The sequence below is a fragment of the Pinus tabuliformis genome, chromosome 4_2 (assembly GCF_031772625.1).
Source record: "Pinus tabuliformis cultivar Carrire ecotype Pingquan chromosome 4_2, CPIR1, whole genome shotgun sequence".
NCBI lineage: Eukaryota > Viridiplantae > Streptophyta > Pinopsida > Pinales > Pinaceae > Pinus > Pinus tabuliformis.
Genome location: NC_142304.1, coordinates 172,129,295 through 172,151,880, shown reverse-complemented (window position 1 = coordinate 172,151,880; position 22,586 = coordinate 172,129,295). Strand labels below are relative to the sequence as shown.

Genomic DNA, 22,586 nt, shown 5'->3' with positions numbered 1-22,586 from the left:
GAGAGAAAAAATCTTCAGCACCTCTCCCAGTCCCAGTGTCTGCTTGGCTAACCTCTGCGTAGCTCCCAGGCACTTTGTGTCAGCCCTAGGCCTCTTTGTGTCACCCACAGAGGCCCTCTAGTAACTGTGCAGTCTCTTGTTGTCTCTGTGTCTACCTCTTCTGCCTCTGTAGTGGTCTTCTGGTGCTGATCCTGACTCTTTGTTCCACACTTGCTGCTCTCCAGACCACTAGTTCGAATTTCTCAGTTAACCCCGCTTCAGAAATCGAACTGACTGGGCTCCCTCAATGTGTTCTCCAACTGACCCTGAAGCCCCTTCTTATACTTTTCCTGTTGGTCCTGCAACGGCCGAGATTAAATTTCTAATCAGTAGCTAAGATTAGATTTGGCTTGATCCATGACTTTTGGAACCTTCTAACCCAGTTTTATATTAATATCCATTAATATTTTATTTTTCCTAAGTTTAGACTTAGGAACTCCATTAAAAATATGTAACAAATAAAATAATATAAATATAATGTAAATGATAATAATCATAAATAATAATTAGTTAAGCTAGTAATTAGGTTGAAGAGGCATGTCTAAATGAGACATGACTCTTCATGAAGTGACACTTGCCTGATATATAAGCAAGCCTCTCGTTCTCATTGTAAATCATCTTATTCATTCTTATTCTTATTCACATTTTAATATATAATATTTGTATCCTCATAGATATCTTTATATTCCAAGTCTTCTCGAGTAATTAATTTGTAGTAGGAACTTTGTTCGCTTCATTTGGTATCAGAGCAGTCGATCCTCTGACCGCTCCATCGTTGCACAGAGCTCATTCTCCGATCCAGGTCTTTGGCTATCGAAATTCGTCAACCTTGTTGCCGTAGAATTGAAGCATTCTGCTCAGAATTTGGGAGTTTCTCCTTTTCTCCGTTTTTCTAGGTCTTTGGCCAGTAAAATTAAAATTAAAAGAAAATTCACTAGAGGGTCTCCAATTCACTAGTTGACCGTTGGCCATTTGTCAAAATTAATTAAAAAAAAAAAATCAAAAAAGGAGAAAATTATTATTAAAAATAAAATTATATTAATAAAAAAAAGAGAGCAGCAGCTTACCTCGCCGCATTGTGGGTGGGTTCACACCATTACGCAGTCCACAACCCACAATCCACAACACCGTTGCCAAGGAAACTCAACCCACACCATCTACTCAGATCCTTCGCTCTCAAGGAAACTCGTGTCCGGTTTTTTTTGTTACACTGTCCATGACGCAGCTGTAGTTGTTGTTCTGCAAACAGACCTCTCGTCCCCCACCGCATCTTCCTGTCCACTTGGCCACCATTCCCGTTGCTGCGGCTCGACACTCCCACGCTTTCCCTTGCATCCATTCGGTACCCACCGACCGCAGCCACCTGTAGCGTAGTGGTCCGACCAGGCTTGGCTCCCACTCTGTTTCCCCAGTCAACATTCTGTCCACCGGAATCCACTCAGTCGTCCAACAATTTGCTTCAGTTGACACCCTGCATCCAAATACACACCACCGCATCACATTCCATGTGCCACCAAGGACGTGGTAACCTGGTGTATCAAGCCACGCGAAGCGTTAACTGTCCATACTGCGACGGTTGACCGAGTCACGTCGTTTGATGGTACGATAGAAGGTCATATTTTCGCTTCAGGTTGTTAACATAAGTTTAATCATATATAAAATTTATATATTTAGTACTATATAATATATATAAATTATAAATAAATATATATATATATATCAAAAAAAAATAAGTGATTTAAAAAAGTATTTAAATAATTAAGAAGTAAAATGGAAACTAGTAATGAAAGATTTCTTAAAACCTTTAGTAAATGTGTTGACACACTATTTAAAATCAAAGGATCACTCGCAGGAAGAGATATCATAATCTCTATCAGTCCTGCTGAAAAAAAGTAATTATATTAGTCCTAAATGTGCTAACCAATTGGTGATTCCTGAATCAAATATGGTTCAAACAAATATTTTTGGCGAATATGACAAACAATATGACATAAGCAATCTACACCTAAGTATTGGAGATTACACTTTTACCTCGCAATTCACCGTGAAAACCTTATTTCTTAACAATAGTGACATTGTTTTGGGATCACCCTGGATGGAAATTCTAGGATCTGTCATCTTAAATACGAAGCAAAAATTTTTAACATTTTCTTACAAGAAGAAGAAAATAACGCTCCAAGATGTTACGCTGAAACCAAATTCAGTAATGCCAGAAGATATATCGGATATTTCAAAAGTAATTTCTCAAGAAAGTAAAAAAGTATTACAAAATATGCAAAATGAAATTGACAAAATCACTGTTGACAAAAATGAAGAAGTTTCTCGACTTAAAAACCATAGTGAAAAATTACTGACGCAAATTAAGAAACTTAAGAAGGATAAGACGTCATTAGAAAACAAGGTACAACAACTTATCGAGAAGGAAGCATCAAATGTAGGAATTCAAGTTGATGACAAAACAACGAATACCGATCCAGTGAATATCACAACTCAAGAAGAAGACAAGAAAGTTGAGGAAAATACAAACTTAGATGTTGCAGTTCAGACAGTGAACATCCCCAGTGAATGTTCCATAACCAACTTAACAACATCTTCGCTAGAAGAAAATCTAAAAGTTGCCACATGCCCAATAAGGAAAAGTAAAGTCCCATATCGGCATCTGAATCATGAGATTAGAGAAATCAACCAAGCTATGTATCAGGACCATTCAGACCAGAAATGACAAATTGATGTTTTAAAGAATAATGACGTAAAATCAATCCAATCTTATACTGACAAGTCATTACAAAATTCCAGTGATCAGAACTATACAGAAGATTAATCTGGGATGGTTTGATCCCTTCTCAGTGCGACAATTTTGTTTGTCACTTAGAAGATCATATCAGCTTGTATCGACGAAGATGGCTATTCTGAGACAGAAAGACTTTCGAAGCCGAAAAAGAGATCAAGCCTTTTTCATCAACAAGCTTTGAGGACAAAGCTTTTTTAGGAAGGAGGCAATGTAACAAATAAAATAATATAAATATAATGTGAATGATAAGAATCATAAATAATAATTAGTTAAGCTAGTAATTAGGTTGAAGAGGTATGTCTAAATGAGACATGACTCTTCATGAAGTGACACTTGCCTGATATATAAGCAAGCCTCTCGTTCTCATTGTAAATCATCTTATTCATTATTATTCTTATACACATTTTAATATATAATATTTGTATCCTCATGGATATCTTTATATTCCAAGTCTTCTGGAGTAATTAATTTGTAGCAGGAACTTTGTTCGCTTCAAAATATTAATTATTTTAATATCTCCCAAACCGGTTAGAATCTGCCCAAACCATTTATGGGTCTTGGAGATCTCATGTGCTTTAGCCTCTCCGCCAATTTTCATGGCTAGAGCACATTCGATGCTACCCCAAATCAACATTAAACATGACATTGAATGCCATAACTCACCTTAATCTACTTGAGGATGCTACACAGCCAATTTTGTAGATTTGGGGTAGCATCGGATGTGCTCTAGCCACAAAATTTGGTGGAGAGATTGGGGCACATAAGAACTCTGATACCCAGAAAGGGTTTGGGCAGATTCTAAACAAATCAGGAGATATTAAAATAATTCATATTTTTAATGTTGTCCCTAAGTCTAAACTTAGGGAAAATAAAATATTAATGTGTATTAATATGAATCTGTGTTAGAATGGTCCAAAAGACATGGATCAAGCCACATCTAATCTTAGTCGTTGATTAGGGACTTAATCTCAGTCGTTGAGATGTCAACAGGAAAAGTATAAGAGAAGGTTTGAGGGGCACTTGGAGAACACACTAAGGGATACCAGTGAGTTCAATTTCTGGAGCGGGGTTTGCTGAGAAATTGAACCAGTGGTCTGGAGAGCAATCAGGAGGCAGCAAGTATGAAACGGAGAGACGAAAGGTCAATGGAGAGGCAGAAGAGGCAGACGCAGAGCCAGAGGAAGCCACGTAGAGGCAGTAGAGACCGTGCAGAGCCAGAAGGACCTGCGCCATCCACACAGAGGCTGCAGGAGTGACGCAGAAGGCCAAAGAGACTGTGCAAAGCCTCAATACGCAAACACAGAGGATTTGAGGCTGACGCAGAGGGTTTCAGGCTGATGCAGAAGCCAGTAGGGCCTACGCTGGATCAGAAGAACTGCTAGAAATTTGTCTATCTGTGGGTTAGCCAGTTTGGCACCCTGTTGTACTAGAAAATTGCTGAATAATAAAATCCTCCCTTGCTGCACCGGTTTTCCCACATTGGGTTTTTAAGGGGACATTAGTCCAAATAACTGTGTCAATGTGTGCATATGTTTGTTTCTGTATTACAGTGTGATATCTACAACAGTATTTATTTTAATGTTTGTTGAAGTAATTTCATGAATAACTTATGATAAAATAAGTAGGATAAGTAAATCAGTTGCTGCAATGATAGAATTTTCACAAATTCCTACTTCTATAGCAACTTTTGACATTCCTAGTGCACCATTGTCTATTCATGATGTAGAGTTGCAATATGCAAATGATGATGATGTAGACCCATTTAGGATTTGTAGATAGACTTCTTTATATTATCATGCTAATAAAGTGATCATTGATGGAACACTCATTTTGTATTTACTACTAACATTTTCGTATGAGGCAAGATGCATCATTTTAGCTTTCAAATTCATAAATTATCTAATAATTTTAGTCCTAATGTTGTGATTCATGAATGGCCTTGATTTTGAACATCAAAAATATTTTTTAAAAATTAAAAAAAATATTATTATATATTTTTCTACTTGTCGTATCCCTGCCGTATCGGGATCTTGGCTTTTCAAAAATCCAATGGATCCGTATCTGGATCTGTATCCTGGTAACTTAGAAACTAGGGTGTTGGAGCATCCTTTCAGTTGGAGTTGATAAAACCAAGGCATTGGAGTCTCCTAGTTAGAGCTGGTAAATCAAGTAGTTCGAGCATCCTTTTAGTTGGAGTTGATAAATTAGGGGGTTGGACCCTCCTTCCAGTTGTTGTTGGCGAATTTTGGAAATTGGAGCTTCTTGTCGATGTAATCTTTAAAGACCTATATTAAAAACTGTTCGGCGGTTTTTTTCCAAGAAGGGTTTCCACCTAAAAATTCCGATGGGTTGTCTGTGACGTTGTGCATCATTACATGGCGTTGTTAACTATTCATGTCATGTGATGTTAATTTATGTTTTGACCTGATCCTAATGTAATTTAATGCTCTGAAGATTAAAATTAACTAATTGAAGTGAAATAATGATTCACCCCCCTCTCAGGAGTTCCAACAGTCCTTCAATGTGCCAAGCAACCAAGGACACAAGAAAGTATTAAAATCAAATAATATCATAGACTCCACTACACAACAGCTAAACTATGGAATGTGAAAGAAAGATGGGCACGCACTTTAAGTGAATAAAATCAAAGTAAAAGCACTTAGGCCACCCACACCACTACAACAAAACAAGACTATTCAACCATTGAATTCAAAATGCTGTGAAGAAACTGCATAGAAAAAATCTATCACTGCATTAGTCAAAAGAATGTCAGCATCATGGGGACAAAATACAAGACTGACTGTGTAGTAAGCACTGCACGGAGTGTAGACAGCAAGGAAAGAAAAAAGGATGGAAACAGAAGAAGGCTGCCTGCTGCTCAACGAATCAATCCCCCCACTCTGTACCATTCAATCCTTTCTTATAGAAACTTACAATTCTAAACCTGCTCACCCTATATATGCATTGGTTAGCTGCTGTTATATGACTGTTTTGGAGAAGCCCAGTGCTATATTAATGGGTCGAACCACTCCAAATCTGCTTTAAACAGCCATAGATAAATGGAGAAAGGGCTGGCAACCAAAGGAAAATAAAACTTCTGATTACTGCCACAAAACAGCACTCTGTCTCCCTAAATCAGTCTACTAACAGCAATCTTAGCTCCCCATTTACTTGCTGTTTTAAGTGACAGTCCACTTGCTCACTGAATATAGGCTGCCACAACAGCTGCTTATCTGATGGTAACTCACTATTAAAAGAAAAATTATGCTCAGCTTGCACTCTGCCACTCTCCTCACAGCCACACAGATGGCTCAAATTTTCTTTAAAACTGCCCAAAAAAAGTGGCAGCAAGTGTAAAAAAGGTTGATCTCTTCATAAATAAAACATGGCTCATGCAAACTCCCACTGAAATCCATTAATAACTGAAGAATTCGTTTTTTAGCAAAAGAGAATTAAAGTTTCAATACACATCTCACCCTCACACTTGTCAAAAATCCAATCACTAATCAGCTTATGCAATGGGATGATGAGGTCGACTCCTCTCAAATAGCCAATTTGCCTACCCAAATAAAAATTCCTAAAATTAATTGAATGGTCAAAATATCAAATTCAATCCCCTCTGATACAAGCTAGTCCAAAAGGTCAACTTGGTCCAAAAGAGAAATAGGAAAGCATCCAACTTAAGCTAGCCAACCCACTTTTCCAAAAATGTTGATAAGTCACCCCCTAAAAATAGAACTGGAGTTATAAGATAAGATAAGACAATTTTATTAATGTCCGACAAATGACCATAAGAGTAGGCCAATGGGACTGAAGAGTACAAACATTGTGAATACAATGTGGGAGTGCTAGTGCAAATCCTAGAAAATGCCAAAAGTAATACAAAAAAAGAAACCTACATAAATATAACATCAAAATATATGTATAAAACCATGACAAAGGTACAGTGATATAAAACTTTAAATGAGTTTGTCCAAGACTAGAAAGGCGGACAACCCAACTCAAGAACCTATCAAGAGAGAGAGAGAGAGAGAGATCTAACAATGAGGGCAATGATATCAAGGTATCCTAAGTTTGATAGCTGAGGGCGAGGGGGGTGAACAGGGCATTGGCTCAATGTCAAAGTCTTCTAGAACCATCGAGGAGCCCAACTACACTATCTGGGGTGGGATGTACAAGTGAGGAATACTCCTAGCATTCAAGGTCAAAAGAAGGAAACTTCAAATACATCTAAGGTTGCTCTTGTTATGAATATAAATAACTAATAAGTAATAGTTAATAATTATTACTATGTTGAAGAGGCATGTGTCTAAGGACATGACTATTCATGAAGGGGCACCTTGCCTAGTATATAAGCAAGCCCCTCATTTGTAACCATATCATATATAACATATCTCTTGTACACTCAACATTCTTATATATAAATATATTATTATTCCTATAAATGGATATTTACATATTTCAGATATTCTGAATATTTCATTGCATTTGGCCATCAACTCTTCATCAAGTTCATTGTTGTTAAAATTGAGCTAGCAAACTAGATTCGACCTTAACCCTTTGCATCGGGTGAATTGGACCGGATTTGGTGGAACATGTGCCCTCCGATCGTGTTCGTCGTGTCCCAATTTTGGGACACGTGTCCCCTTGATTGGCATGCCACGCGGCCCATAAAGGGCGGTTTTGGGCCATTTCACCCTCACTTTTCAATGTCTCTCTTGTTGTGGGTGTCTGGGAGCGAATAGCAAAGGGTTTGGGAGCATTTTGGAGGTGATCCAAGAAACAAGTGCATGCACTTTGTTTCTATTTTTTTACATTTTTATTACAGGAGTTTGCATGTGCATTTTTTTTACAAGTTTGTGCATTTTTTCTTTATTTTTTTACAACATTCATGGCTCAATCAACGGCAGCAGGGAAAAGGCAAAGGAAGGGGAAGAATTTCCCCATTGGAGATGCCCCTCCTGTGCCAATTTCATCAAGATCTGCAAGTGTTCCCTCTATTGGAAGTGAGGATGCAACAACAGCCTCAAATATTGAGGGAAGACAGCAGCCTCAAGATAACAAATAACCCTTGTGGAAGTATGTCACAAGAGAGCAAGGGTCAGGCAGTAAGTTGAAGGGAGGAGGCAATGTTGCTTGGAAATGCAACTATTGCAACAATCATTTCATGAGCACATATTATTGTGTGAAATCTCATTTGTTGGCTTCACCAGGTTGTGCAATTGCAGCATGTACACAGGTGTCTTTAGCTAAGAGGAAAAAAATGGAAAAAGAGGCCAATGTTGGTATGGCAAAGGTGGCTGCAACATCTATAAAAAACAAGAATGATGATCCCCTTCCATTCTTGAGGAAAAGCAGCAACAAATTTCCATTTGAGAGTTTTGGTGGGGGACAAGCAACAAAAAGAAAGGCAGTGGCACTTGGTCCAATGGACAAGATTTTTTAAAAAGAGAAACAAGAAGACCTTGATCTCACCATTGCATTCTTTTTCTATCAGAACTTCATATCCTTTAATGTTGCACCCTCACCTTTATTTATTGAGATGTGTCAAGCTCTAACTCAAGGGGTTCCATCAAGGTAGGTGCCTCCTGGGTTAGAGAAGCTTAGAACCACATTATTGACTAAGGCAAAGAAAGAGGCAGACAAAATGCTTGAGCCTATTAAATCAACATGGCCAACATCTGGGATTAGTATTGTTTCTGATGGATGGACAAATCTAGCACGCCACCCAGTCAACAACTTCATGGTGTCTTCCTTGAATGGTCCAATTTCTTGAAATCAGTGGATACACTTGGACAATACAAGGATGCACAATATATGGGTGATTTTTTCATTAAAGTTGTTGAAGATGTAGGTGTTGATTCTTGTGTGAAAATCATTACAAATAATGCACCTATTTGCAAGGTTGTTGGCATGATTGTGGAAGCTAAATATCCACAAGTATTTTGGACACCTTACATTGTCCATTCCTTGAATTTAGCACTTAAATCTATTGCTTTTGATGTGCTTTGGATTGGAAGCATTATTGAGGATGCACGACATATCCGCAGCTTTGTACAAAATCATACAAATGCCCTCACATTCTACAAGGAGTACACCAATCTATCATTGTTGAAGATTGTAGATACACGGTTTGCCTCTTCATTCATCATGTTGAAGATGTTGAGGGAGGTCGAGACCAGTGTTGCAAGAAACGTCCCCCCTCCCCGAGATCAAAAGCCCGATCCGCGATCCATACGAATCCGTGGGTGATCCGCCCTCCAAAATGCATTTCAGAAAAAACAAAATGTGGATCGGGCTGAAAAATATGGTTCCTGCCATTTCGGAACCTTACGGCCCGATCCGCGTTTTGGTTTTCCGGATCCGTGTTTCGGTTTTTCCGAAATGCTTTTCGGTTTTTTCTGAAACGCATTTCGTACTAAGATAATTGAGCAACTATATGCTTAGCACCGGTCCATTTGGGAGCATGCATGCAATTAGCGATTCCAGGATGATGATGATCGAATTGAGATGCCACCCCAATCTGATCCCTTGGTTCTTAGGTTCCATGGTTCAACACCAACAACAGGGGGTTCGTCTTCATCAGTTTCAATGCCACAAGTTCCACAGGCACCATCTTCTTCATTACCACCACATGGAGGCCCGCCACCACGTTCTCTTCGTGATGGAAGGAGGAGAGATTACTAGATATATTCACAATTTACTACTTTTGTCATAGATTAATCATTAGACTTGTAGGCTTGTGAATTTGAACATTTTTGTCTTAGCGGTGACCAAGTGACCTATTTTGTAAACATTATTATTTGAATTTTGGATATGACAAATGTTGACAGTTGCTCACTTGCTAGATAAATCATAATATGCTCTATGTTTTATGTTTTATAATATGCTTAAATGTTTTATGTTTTATAATATGCTTAAAAATTTGATGTATGTTTGTAATTGCTAGAATATAGGTGGTTGATGCTCGAATAATTAATCATTGATGTACATACTAGTAACTACAATGGAATCATGGATGCCATATCTATCTTGATTTATGCAAAAATACGCATGTTTTCATGTCTTCTACAACTAATTTGGTATTTGGGATGTTTGTTTTGAATATAAATGCAAAAAAAATATAAAATATATATATAGCAGACACTTCGCTTCCTAGATTTTTGGAAAATGACGCTTCCGCATCCCCGCTTCCAAAAAACGTCCCCGTTTCATCCACGCTTCGTGCAACATTGGTCAAGACCACTCTTGGGGCCATGGTTATTTCAAAGTTTTGGTCTTTTTCGAGAAAGGCAGATCAAGCAGCCTCAAAAAGAGTGAAAGACACAGTGTTAGATGATGCTTGGTGGGAGAGGGTAGATCTACTTATTAAGATCATCGACCCTATCATTTCTTTCCTATGATTTGCACATATAGACCAACCCATCCTAGGAGAGGTTTATGAGGGATGATATTCCATGATTGAGTTTGTGAGAAGCATTATTTTACAAAGTGAGTGCCCCGAGTATGAGACATCATCAGAGACCTTCTTCACCACCATGCAAGATATTCTTGTCAGCAAATGGGACAAGAATTGCAAAGCTTTTCATTGTTTGGCTCACTCATTGAACCCAAAATACTACAGCCATGAGTGACTGAATGGTGGACCTTCCCGCAGATTCCCTCCCCTCACATGGATGGTGAAATTTCACAGGCGAGGAAGGATGCATTGAGGCAGATTTTTCAGGATAGATCATCCCTTGATGAGGTGGAGGATGCCTGTGCAGAGTTTTCCACTGGCACTGGCCGATTTGCAGGATATGATGACATTAGAGACAAGCGGGCTAAGAAGCCCTATTCTTGGTGAGCAACTCATGGGGCAACAAGCCCTCCTCAACAACAGTTAGTTGTTGATTTGGGGTAGCATTAGATGTGCTCTAGCCACGAAAATTGGTGGAGAGGCTAAGGCACGTGAGATCTCCAATACCCAGAAAGCGTTTAGGCAGATTCTAAACAGTTTGGGAGATATTAAAATAGTTAATATTTTTAATGGAATCCATAAGTCTAAACTTAGGGAAAATAAAATATTAATGTGAATTAATATAAAACTGTGTTAGAATGGTCCAAAAGTCATGGATCAAGCCAAATCTAATCTTAGCCGTTGATTCGGGACTTAATATCGATCGTTGATTTGTCAATGAGAAAAGTATAAGAGGAGGCTTGAGGGACACTTGGAGAACACAGCAAGAGATCAAGATTTCGACTTTCTGGGGTTGGATTTGTTGAGAAAGTTGAGAAAGTAATCAGAGTTGCAACTAAGGGGCAGTGAATACAGAAGCAAAGAGGCAGAGATAGTACCGGGAGGATCAACACAATAGTTGGAGCCAGCCAAGGCTCACGCTGAGGCAGCCAGGAGCTACGCAATGCCTCAGAGGACCAGCGTGGCTGACGCAGAGGGCCAGACGGCTGATGCAGTCCCTCCAGAGGCTGACGCAGGCCAAGCCAAAGTGACATTGGGCTAACATTGGGCCAGAGAGAGGCTGACATTGGGGTTTCATGGGGCAGATTGGAGCTGTGGATTTGCCGAAGTGTTTATCCGGGGATTCAGCCGAAATATCTGCTTTGGGGTAGAGAGGTACTACTGTCGAGATTTTTCTCTGTTGGGTGAGTTGGATTTGGCACCCAAATTGTATTCTGAAACTGTTTAATAAATCAAACCCTCAAATAGTTGCACTAGTTTTCCCGCATTGGGTTTTCCGAGGACATTAGTCCAAAAACAACGGTGTCACTTGTGTGCTTGTTTCTATTTCCTTCAGTTGATGATCTATAATGTGTTGAGCATGTACTTGTATTTATTTCCAGTATTTACATGGTAAATAACTTGTTAATTAACAGAACAAGTAGGTAGGAATAAATCAATAAAGTGCATAAAGGGTTTCTAACGTGTCAGACTTAGAAATTCCAACATGGTATCAAAGCGTGGTTGCAGATTATAGGAGCACTAAGGACATCAGCTGAACAAAGCAGCAACAGCAAAAAACAGTTGTCTCGAGTGACAAAAGTTGTTCCTAGCAGCGTAGCAGCAAGGAAGGGGTGACACAGTGCCTGCATCATCAAGATTGAGCTAGGAAGAGGCAGCGCAGAGGCTGAGGGAGGCAAAGGAAAGCTCATGCAGAGCCACGCAGAGGCCAAGAGAGATGACACAGTTAGCTGAAGAGGCTGATTTGTCGGTACCGAGATTGCGCAGAGCCTAGGAGCTCTAACCTTCAGTTTGTTGGGGTTTAGGAGGTTGTGGGTAAGTTGCAGAGTGGTGTTCGTGGGGTACTGTAGTCAAAATAGTACCTAACAGGGCAAGGCCAAGGGAGAGGGAGTTGTTGTCGAGGTGAATTTCTAGCCAAGGAATCCAGATCAGTGTTGTAGTTGCACAGACGATTGGAGAGGGGCATCTCGACATTGGTAGAAGGGTTTCTAGGAGGGAAATCGAGGCTCAGAGGAGTCATACCGAGAACTTCCAGGAGGGAAGTAGAGGAGCAGCGAAATGGCACTACACGGAGTAAGAGACCAGGACAGACTGGACGGAGCCTCAAACTTCGTAGGTTGGAAGGCCAGAATCTTATCCGTGCTAGACAGGAATCGTGTCAAGCACTTCGCCTTGAGGACGATAACTATCCCAGTTAACCACGCTGATAACAATAGGTATGAGGATGCAATGGCGAGGGCTAAGAGTAGCATCCTTGAAGGGGTCAAGGATCATATAGTACCACATATTGCCGAGAAGAACACAGCACAGGAGATGTGGGAGGCCCTGACCAAGTTGTATCAGCATACTTCCGTGCAGAGGAAGATGCTACTAGAAAATCAGCTGCGATCATACCAAATGCAGAAGGGAGAACAGATCGACCCATTCCTCGGTCGATTGAAGGAGATCCGGGATTAGTTGACTTCCATAGGGGCAACACCAGATCCAGAATTGATGGTGAGAACAACCCTGAACGCAGTCTCAGAAGACTGGGAGGTGTTTGTCCAGAGCATACTGGGCAAGGCGACCCTTCCAAATTGGGAGGAAATGTGGGTTGCTCTTCGCCAAGAAGAGATCAAAAGGTTGAGCAAGACGGGAAGTAGCGACAAGGGGATCAAAATCAAGGAGGAGGAGGAGGATGTTGCCCTAACATCTGAGGGAACGCAGGAGAAACGAAAGAAGAAGGACCTCTCCAAGGTCAAATGCTTCCATTGTGGGGAGCTGGGTCATTATGCGACCCAGTGTCCAAGGAAGAAGAGTAAGGGAGAGGCCTCCGAGACCAAGGCAGCGCCAACAAGGGTAGAGAAGGAAGTGGAGACAGACGATGATTGTGCCATGAGTGCGCATGTGCCACTTCAAAAGAAGTGGGGAGACATCGAGTTGTAGTCAGGAGGACTACAGGCGATGAGTGGCAGGATCCTCGAGGTACCCAGCCTCTTGGATTAGACCTTGCTACGGGAGCGCCGAAGAGTAGTAGTACTAGTGATGTCAGTAGAGACGGATGCGGATGGAGCGACAGAGGGAGCTACAATAAAGGATTCCCAGGACAGCACGAGGCTGGCAGACTACAACAGTGCGAAAGGCACGGGAGTGTTGCACCAGTGCAGGATGGCATAGAGAGGTGTGCAATGGTGCGAGATGCATGAAGTTGTTACAGCAGCGCAGAGGTTAGGAAGGAAGCACTTGTCAGTGACAAAGGGAGCTTCAGCATCAAGAGTGTTTCTAGCCTAACGGAGATGTCAAAGTTGGGAGATTAGTTACTTACTTCTCAGTAAATGAGTTGCAGTGCAGCAGTTAGTAGTGGTAGTGCTATGGGCAACACGATGCAGCATGATGAGAGGGGTTGCAATGCAGATGCAGCAGTGGCAGTGGCCAGGCCATGGGCAGCAGCACGGATGCATAAGGAGTTGTAGTAAGGATGCAGCAATGGCAGTGGCAGGGCCATGGGTAGCAGTACAGGATGCAGCAGTGCAGATGATGGGCAGTAGGCCTAGCATCAGCACAGAGACCGATGTCGGATGATCAGGGTGATACTTAGTGACGAGTATTACTAGAGCACAATCCTCACTAAGAGGGAGTGTTGATTTGTGGTAGCATCGAATGTGCTCTAGCCACGAAAATTAGTGGAGAGGCTATGGCACATGAGATCTCTAATACCTAGAAAGGGTTTGGGCAAATTCTAAACAGTTTGGGAGATATTAAAATAATTAATATTTTTAATGGAGTCCCTAAGTCTAAACTTAGGGAATATAAAATATTGATGTGAATTAATGTAAAACTGTGTTAGAATGGTCCAAAAGTCATGGATCAAGCCAAATCTAATATTAGCCGTTGATTAGGGACTTAAACTCGACTATTGATTTGTCAACAAGAAAAGTATAAGAGGAGACTTGAGTGTCACTTGTAGAACACACCAAAAGATTAAGATTTCAACTTTCTGGGGCTGGGTTTGCTGAAAAAGTTAAGAGAGTGATCAGAGTTGCAGCTGAGGGGCAATGAATAGAAAGCACAGTGGCAAAGATAGTACCGGGAGGATCAGCGCAGTAACCTAAGAGAGGGACGCAGAACCAACCAAGGGTTCACGCAGAGCCAACCAGGCTCACATAGAGGCAATCAGGAATTGCGCAATGCCTCGGAGGGCCAGCGTGGGTGACGCAGAGGGCCAAAGGGCTAACGCAGTGCCTCCAGAGGCTGGCGCAGGCCAAGCCAGCGTGACATTGGTCTAACGCTGGGCCAGAGAGAGGCTGACGCAGTCCCTAGAGGCTGACGTTGGGGATTCATGGGGCAGATTGGAGCTGTGGAGCTACCTGAGTGTTTATCCGGGGTTTCAACCGGAATATTTGCTTCCAAGTAGAGAGGTCCTACTGCCAAGATTTTTCTCTATTGGGTGAACTGGATTTGGCACCCAGATTGTATTTTGAAACTATTTAATAAATCAAACCCTTAGATAGCTGCACTCATTTTCCCGCATTGGGTTTTTCCGGGGACATTAGTCCAAAAACAACAGTGTCACTTGTGTGCTTGTTTCTATTTCCTTCAGTTGATGATTTGTAATGTGTTGAGCATGTACTTGTATTTATTTCCAATGTTTACATGGTAAATAACTTGTTAATTAACAGAACAAGTAGGTAGGAATAAATTAGTAAAGTGCATGAAGGGTTTCTAACGTGTCAAACTTAGAAATTCCAACATGGTATCGGAGCATCGTTGCAAATCATAGGAGAACTGAGGACATCAGCCGAACAGAGCAGCAGCAGCAGCAGAAAACAGTTGTCCCGAGTGACAGAAGTTATTCCTAGCAGAGTAACAGCAAGGAAGGGGTGATGTAGTGCCTGCATCATCAAGATTGACCCAGGAAGAGGCAGCGCAGAGGCTAAGGGAGGCAAAGGCAGGCTCACGCAAAGCCACGGAGAGGCCAGGAGGGTTGACGCAGTTGGCTGAAGACGCTGATTTGCCAATACCGAGATTGCACGGAGCCTAGGAGCTCTAACCTTCAATTTGTTAGGGTTTAGGAGGCTGTGGGTAAGTTGCAGAGTGGAGCTGGTGGGGTACTGTAGTCAGAACAGTACCTAACAGGGCAAGGCCAAGGGAGAGGGAGTTGCCGCCGAGGTGGATTTCTAGCCAAGGAATCCAGATCAGTGTTGCAGTTGCATAGACGATTGGAGAGGGGCATCTCGACATTTACAGAAGGGTTTCTAGGAGGGAAATCAAAGCTCAGAGGAGTCATACCGAGAACTTCCAAGAGGGAAGTAGAGGAGCAGCGAAATGGCACTACACGGAGTAAGAGAAGGCCAGAAATGGCACTACACGGAGCCTCAAACTTCTTAGTCTGGAAGGCCAGAATCTTATCCGTACTAGACAGGAATCGTGTCAAGCACTCCGCCTTGAGGACGATAGCTATCCCAGTTGACTCGGCTGATAACGACAAGTATGAGGATGCAATGGTGAGGGCTAAGAGCATCATCCTTGAAGGGGTCAAGGATCATATAGTACCACATATTACCGAGAAGAACACAGCACAGGAGATGTGGGAGGCCCTGACCAAGTTGTATTAGCATACTTCTGTGCAGAGGAAGATGCTACTAGAAAATCAGCTGTGATCATACCAGATGTAGAAGGGAGAACATATCGACCCATTCCTCGGTCAATTGAAGGAGATCCAAGATCAGCTGACTTCCATAGGGGCAACGCCAAATCCAAAATTGATGGTGAGAACAGCCCTGAACACAGTCTCAGAAGACTGGGAGGTGTTTGTCCAGAGCATACTGGGCAAGGCGACCCTTCCAGATTGGGAGGAAATGTGGGCTGCTCTTCGCCAAGAAGAGATCAGAAGGCTGAGCAAGACGGGAAGCAGCGGCAAGGGGATCGGAATCAAGGAGGAGGAGGAGGAGGAGGATGTTGCCCTAGCATCTGAGGGAAAGCAGGATAAACGGAAGAAGGACCTCTCCAAGGTCAAATGCTTCAACTATGGGGAGCTGGGTCATTATGCAACCGAGTGTCCAAGGAAGAAGAGTAAGGGAGAGACCTCCGAGACCAAGGCAGGGCCAGCAAGGGCAGAGAAGGAAGTGAGGACAGACAATGATTGTGCCATAAGTGCTCAAGTGCCACTTCAGAAGAAGTGGGGAGACATCAAGTTGTAGTTAAGAGGACTACAGGCAATGAGGGGCAAGATCCTCGAGGTACCCAGCCTCTTGGATTAGACCTTGCTGTGGGAGCCCCGAAGAGGAGTGGCAGTACTGGCGATGTCAGTAGAGACGGATGTGGATGGAAAGACAGAGGGAGCTATAGTGCAGGATTCCCAGGACAGCGCGAGGCTAGCAGGCTGCAATAGTGTGAGAGGCACAGGAGTGTTGCACAAGTGCAAGATGGCGCAGAAAGGTGTGCAATGGTACGAGATGCATGAAATTGTTACAACAGTGCAGAGGTCAGAGGGAGCTTCAGCATCAGGAGTGTTTCTAGCCTGACGGAGATGTCAGAGTTGGGAAATCAGTTACTTACTTCTCAGTAACTGAGTTGCAGTGCATAAGTTAGTAGTGGTAGTGCTATGGGCAGCATGATGAGAGGGGTTGCAATGCAGATGCAGCAGTGGCATAAGTGATAATAGAGACTCATATCTATTTTCTATCCGACATACTCTGCATAAATGTGTACACCATAATTGATGCAATATCTCAAAGTCATTTCTTTAAAAGAAAAGGGAAATTATATAAATGTCCACGAATAAGAAAAATAGATCAATGTTAGCATGATGTACATCAAGCAATAATGGTGAAACAAACCTCCCAAAATTGACAAAAGCCTACACTAGTAAAAGGACAAAAGTTAACACAGCAATACATAGGGGTCAACCCTAGAACAAACACTCATCATAGAAGACTGACTGTATCATGAGCAAAAACAAAAGAGGATCTTAAATTGCATCTGAATAAGATAAAGAGCCTGCCACCTCATCAATTATGGTACAAGCCACAATGCAGAGCCTGAGGATAGCATTTCAAGAATGGCCCGGGCTAAGAGAAAGAAGCTGGACTATCAGACACAATGATCAATGATAACCTCATGTCTAATGCCTCCAGAACATTTTTAAAGTTTGACGAAAATATTTTGTATAATACAAACAATCTTTAGTTTCTTACTCATAAAATGAATTACTACATCAATACAAACAGTCTTTTGTTTATTACTCCTAAAATGAATTACTACCTTTCCACAAACATAACTGAAACAACTAAATTAGAGTACAGAGGGTGACCCTGATATCTTTTAGAAATATACGACAAAATGTGGCTTCTACAAGAAGAATGTGGATAATTTTCTTTCATAGTCAGTAATCTGAAGAAACCACAGAACCTATTCAAGCCTTTGTCACATAAATTAGCATCACAATGCAGAAATAAGAAACCTAATAGAAGAGGAAAAAAGAACAGATATGACAAATATGTAAATACTAAAAAGGAATAAAGAAAATGGCTTTATGGAGATATAAGAAACATCATAAAAGAGGAACAAAAGAACATACATGATAAACATATGGAAAGGAATAAAGAAACTATCTTTTGGCTGTGTATACATAAGCAAGAGCATGAATAATGGATCTTCAAATGCACTTGCTTTATCATTGTAATGAGTTGTTGGTTTCACCAAAAAAGAACACTTCTAGTGAATCTGCCATGGACCCTCAAACTAAACAATCCAGAATAGGTTATTAAGTAGAAGATGATAACCAAATAGAACATACAAGCAAACTACATAACTTGCTCCCAGCTTAATGTGACTATAAACATGAGAATAAAAAGTCAAATGAGAAATCATTTCCTTTCGGCATGCTGACCTTTTCAGTCAGATCAAGTGCTCCACTTATAATTGTCGTCTCATCATGTGTAAGCTCTCCCCCTTTACCTGCCTAAATTGGCATATCACAACTTCAGTCTGTAAGAAAAAGACTCCAAAAAATATATTACCTCAGAATGTAACAAATTGTAGGAGACTAAAATCAATATATCTGCTAAACCTTCCGGTACACCCACACTGCAATCTAAACTCACTATAATATCAGTGTTGACAAAATCTTCCACTATTATGTTACCTCCTGACCATGGATTGAAACTAGAGCTTTTAGTTGTGCCCTCCTGAATAGAGCAGATTCATTGTGCCCAAGAACACAGTCTAGAACCTAGAATTGCAATTGAACATCAAAAATATGTTATGTATGAGAAAATAATCAGATTATTTCCTACACAGCTAGAAAATGCCCAATTGGCATGCACCATTCGTTTTGTCCTACAAAACAAGCCCCAACATATAAAATGCGTGAAAGAGATGAAACATAGTCAAGAACAGTAAACATACCTAATTGAATAGTTACTAGTTGAAAGCAAAGAATAGTTAATAGTTGAATAGTTACTAGTTGGATGTTCCCCATTTTCATCTAGTTTGGCTTTCAAAGATGTCAGCAAAGATTAAAATGCTGGAATTAAAGAATAAAATGCTCATTTTCTTCATGTTTCAAAACCAAAACAAAAATAAGTGAAGGCAAGTTTTCAAAATTTTAAGATTAAAGAACATACAGTTTAATTGAGACCATAGGATTATTTAAAAAACCGGTGTAAAGGCCAAGAGGATGTTAGAACAGTTTGCTAAAGTACTCACTTTAAAATTAATGAAAATTGAATAGACAAGATATCTTCAAATTTCATGTCATATTATATTAAGAACCAACTGCTAAATTAGTTAAGAAATATCTAAAATATATATGACAAACTCATAAAACCCATAAAGAATAAAGTAATAATTCATAATATGAATGTAATGAAATTACATTGGCACAAGACCTAATACACATAGCATAGTCATATGTTAAATAGACATGATACTGGAGATGGGGGCCAACTATTTATTAATTATATGTTTTTTATTAATGTCTCTATATACTATTATTATCATCATAATATCTGGCATACTATATATGAAATACCTATTCATCCATGAAACATTGGCATCTACTGATATTGTGCATTGTAAGGATGTGGCTTTATTGAATATCAATGAAAAATGTCTTTTTTAATTCAAAATATGTGTATATCTTTATTTTTTGTGCTTGCCAATTTTTTCCCAATATGGTTGATCCGAACTTAAACAGGAATGCAACAACTTACAAATATAATCATAAACACAGAGATGCAGCAGAAAAAACACTTCATTTCATTAATAGAAAAATATTGAACTATGCTTACAGACAGAATGGAAATAAGATAGATCAGGCGATGGTAGCTTATCTCTAAGAAGAGATGTGGCCGCTACTATGAATATAATTCATAACAAGTAAATAAATAAAATAAATATAAATATTAAATAAACAAATATTAATTAGGTTAAATAGTGATTAAGTTAAGTGAAAAGGCATGTCTAAAAGACATGACCATTCACGAAAGGACACTTGCTTAGGTAGATAAAGGCGGGTCCTCATTGTAACATTCATCACTTATACATTTTTATATATAGTAAATTATTATTATTAAATATCTCTTGTGTATTTTTACATTCAAGCTTTCAAACTATCAATTTTTATGCTTCAGTGGTATCAGAGCCATGGTGCACAATATAATGATGCGAATCTTTGATCGTTGCTCACCGCACAATGTGCCATTACGTTCATGTCCTGAATGCGTTGAGCAGTTTAGTAAAATTCAAGAAGCATTTCAGCATTTAGAAAAATCAATTGCATAAGTTAAAGCATGTCAAAAGGAAATCGATAATAAGGAAGATGATTCTATAAACATTGTTGATAATAGTATGATTTTTAGTGCCAAGAATCCTTCAGGGAATTCTGGCAATGCTTTAACTGAAAAGCCCTCAGCCTTGAGAGTGTCTACAAAATATGATAATGAAAAGAAATATAAAGAAGAAAGCAACATGGCCACACGAGTTACCCACCCGCCCGAGATTCAACCCTTGATTTTCCGCGTCACTAACATCAATCCCCAAATGACAGAGGAAGAATTTCTGAATCAACTGCACAGGAACTATGGCCTTGTCCTGAGGTATTCATGGAAACAGCTACCTGATTCAGGAGCAGAGGCATTAGTAGAGTTGGACAACCCAGACAAAGCCATAGCACTCAACCAGCAGATATTATCACGAAACCCCTCTGAATTAAAACTGGAAAAGGTGAGGGATACAAGAGTTCTGACCAATTTGCTTCATGATATATTGGTGGTAGAGAATACGAAGAAGAGTGAGAAGCCGAAAGGAACTGTTTTAAAAGTTAGCATAATGGATGTAAAGCTGCGTGTCACAATATCATCTCTTCGTCGTCATTTTCAACGTTATGGAGAGGTGCTTATGATAGCGGTGGTGGGACCAAAGCCTCTTGACGAAAAATTTTGTACTCTTCAAGCCTTGGTTCAATTTAGTGATACTCATGAAGCTTTTCGAGCATATAACAAACTGAACGGAAAAGATGTTTTTCTGCAAAATGGAGGCAAAATGATAATAGAATTAACAGACATGAATGAAATCTTTGTGACGGATAGAGTGAATCAAATGAATCCTGTAAGACATGGAGGACAGTACCGAAACGACCTTGGAAGCCGAACAGCTTTACAACCTGCAGGACCTAGTAGAGGAAGATTTCCAAACAGAACATATAATGATCTTGATAATCCAGTCCTGATTCCAGGTAGAGGAAGATTTCCAGACAGAACATACAATGATCTTAATAATCCAGTGCCGAGGCATCATGGACGACCGCCACAAAATGATATGCTGCCGCCCTTTTCGACACCTGTGCTCCATCTGTGCTGCATTCCTCTGCAAGCTACTGAACATCAAATGTTCAATATTTTTACTTTGTATGGGAATGTGCTCAAAATCATGTTCCTAGACCCTGGTCGTAATCGTAAGCGTACTTCTCTAATCGAATTGGAAAGTTGTCAACAAGCCAACATTGCTCATCTTAATTTAGATGGCTTTATTATGTATGAAAGCTGCATTCAGGTGGAATCGGCAAAGAGAACCAGCATTGATACAAGAATAGGCAGAAATGCATACATTGGCAATCCAGAAAACTGTCGTATGCAAGAGGAATGGTTGAATTTCCCAACAACCAGTAGACTCCGTGTTACTGGGTTGCATCCTGGCATGACGATAGAGGAGCTCAAAATTTTCTTCCAGCGTTTCAATCCAATCGATATACGACTTAACAGCAACAACAACACTAACGATTGCGACGTTGATTTCAATGATGCAACCAACATCAATTCAGCCAATATCAATGTTTTCCACAGCGCAGAACCTGGGTTCGTGACGTTTGGTTATAACGTTTGGCAGAAAACGATGTGGAGATCAAATGCTACATGGAACGTTTGGTCATAACGTTAGGGCAGAAAATGACGTGTTGGTCTAGCACTGCATGGAGGTCAAACGTCGCAGGAGTTAGATTGATCGATCAGAACAAAGAGAACGCCGACTGCGAGGTTTCTTTAATAAAAATGGAGGGAAACAAATTGTTTTCTTCAGATGGGAAAATTGGAAATTGATTGTTTTAAAAATAGCAAACTCGTTTCAGATATCCGAGAGCAGAAAGACTTCTGACAAAGGGTTAAAATATACTGACAGTTATTATTCCTTAAATCAATCACGATAGCGATGCACTGAGAATAACTAAGAATTAAAGACTCTCGATGTATCCATTCCATGACGAATTGATCAAGAGAAGGAATCCTGTTCATATCTTCAAAGCAGCATGGTCTAATAAATTTGATAGTTAAAGTTTATAATAGGTACATAAGGAACTTAGTGAATATAATTTAATTAATCAAACCATATAATTAATTAAATTATATATTTTATATAAATAAATAAAAATTCTTATTTAACAAAAAAATAAAAGAATAAAAAAAATCTTAAATAAAAAAAGGGGAAGACAACCTTGGACTCAAATAGAGTTACTAGCGAGCCACCAATGACAGAGACCTTCCACCTTCCATATGCCGAGACGACAACACCAAAGACAATTGCCAGCAATATAGCCTTGAGGACAAAGCTTCTAAAGGAAGGGGCTATGTTATGAATATAATTCATAACAAGTAAATAAATAAAATAAACATAAATATTAAATAAACAAATATTAATTAGGTTAAATAGTCATTAAGTTAAGTGAAAAAGCATGTCTAAAAGACATGCCCATTCATAAAAGGACACTTGCTTAGGTATATAAATGTGGGTCCTCATTGTAACATTCATCACTTATACATTTTT

The 22,586-nt window shown here is 40.0% G+C and overlaps 1 protein-coding gene across 1 annotated transcript in view; it reads right to left on the bottom strand.

Annotated features, from left to right (window-relative positions):
- Nucleotides 1-22,586, bottom strand: part of LOC149168731 (DUF21 domain-containing protein At4g14240-like) — a 337,091-nt gene that overhangs the window by 120,712 nt on the left and 193,793 nt on the right. Inside the window, exons 5-6 of the mRNA XM_089428391.1 lie at nucleotides 18,415-18,501; nucleotides 18,160-18,231 (exon numbers count right to left, since the gene is read on the bottom strand). Coding sequence (XP_089284517.1) covers nucleotides 18,160-18,231; nucleotides 18,415-18,501 — 159 coding nt within the window. The remainder of the gene's footprint in view (nucleotides 1-18,159; nucleotides 18,232-18,414; nucleotides 18,502-22,586) is intronic.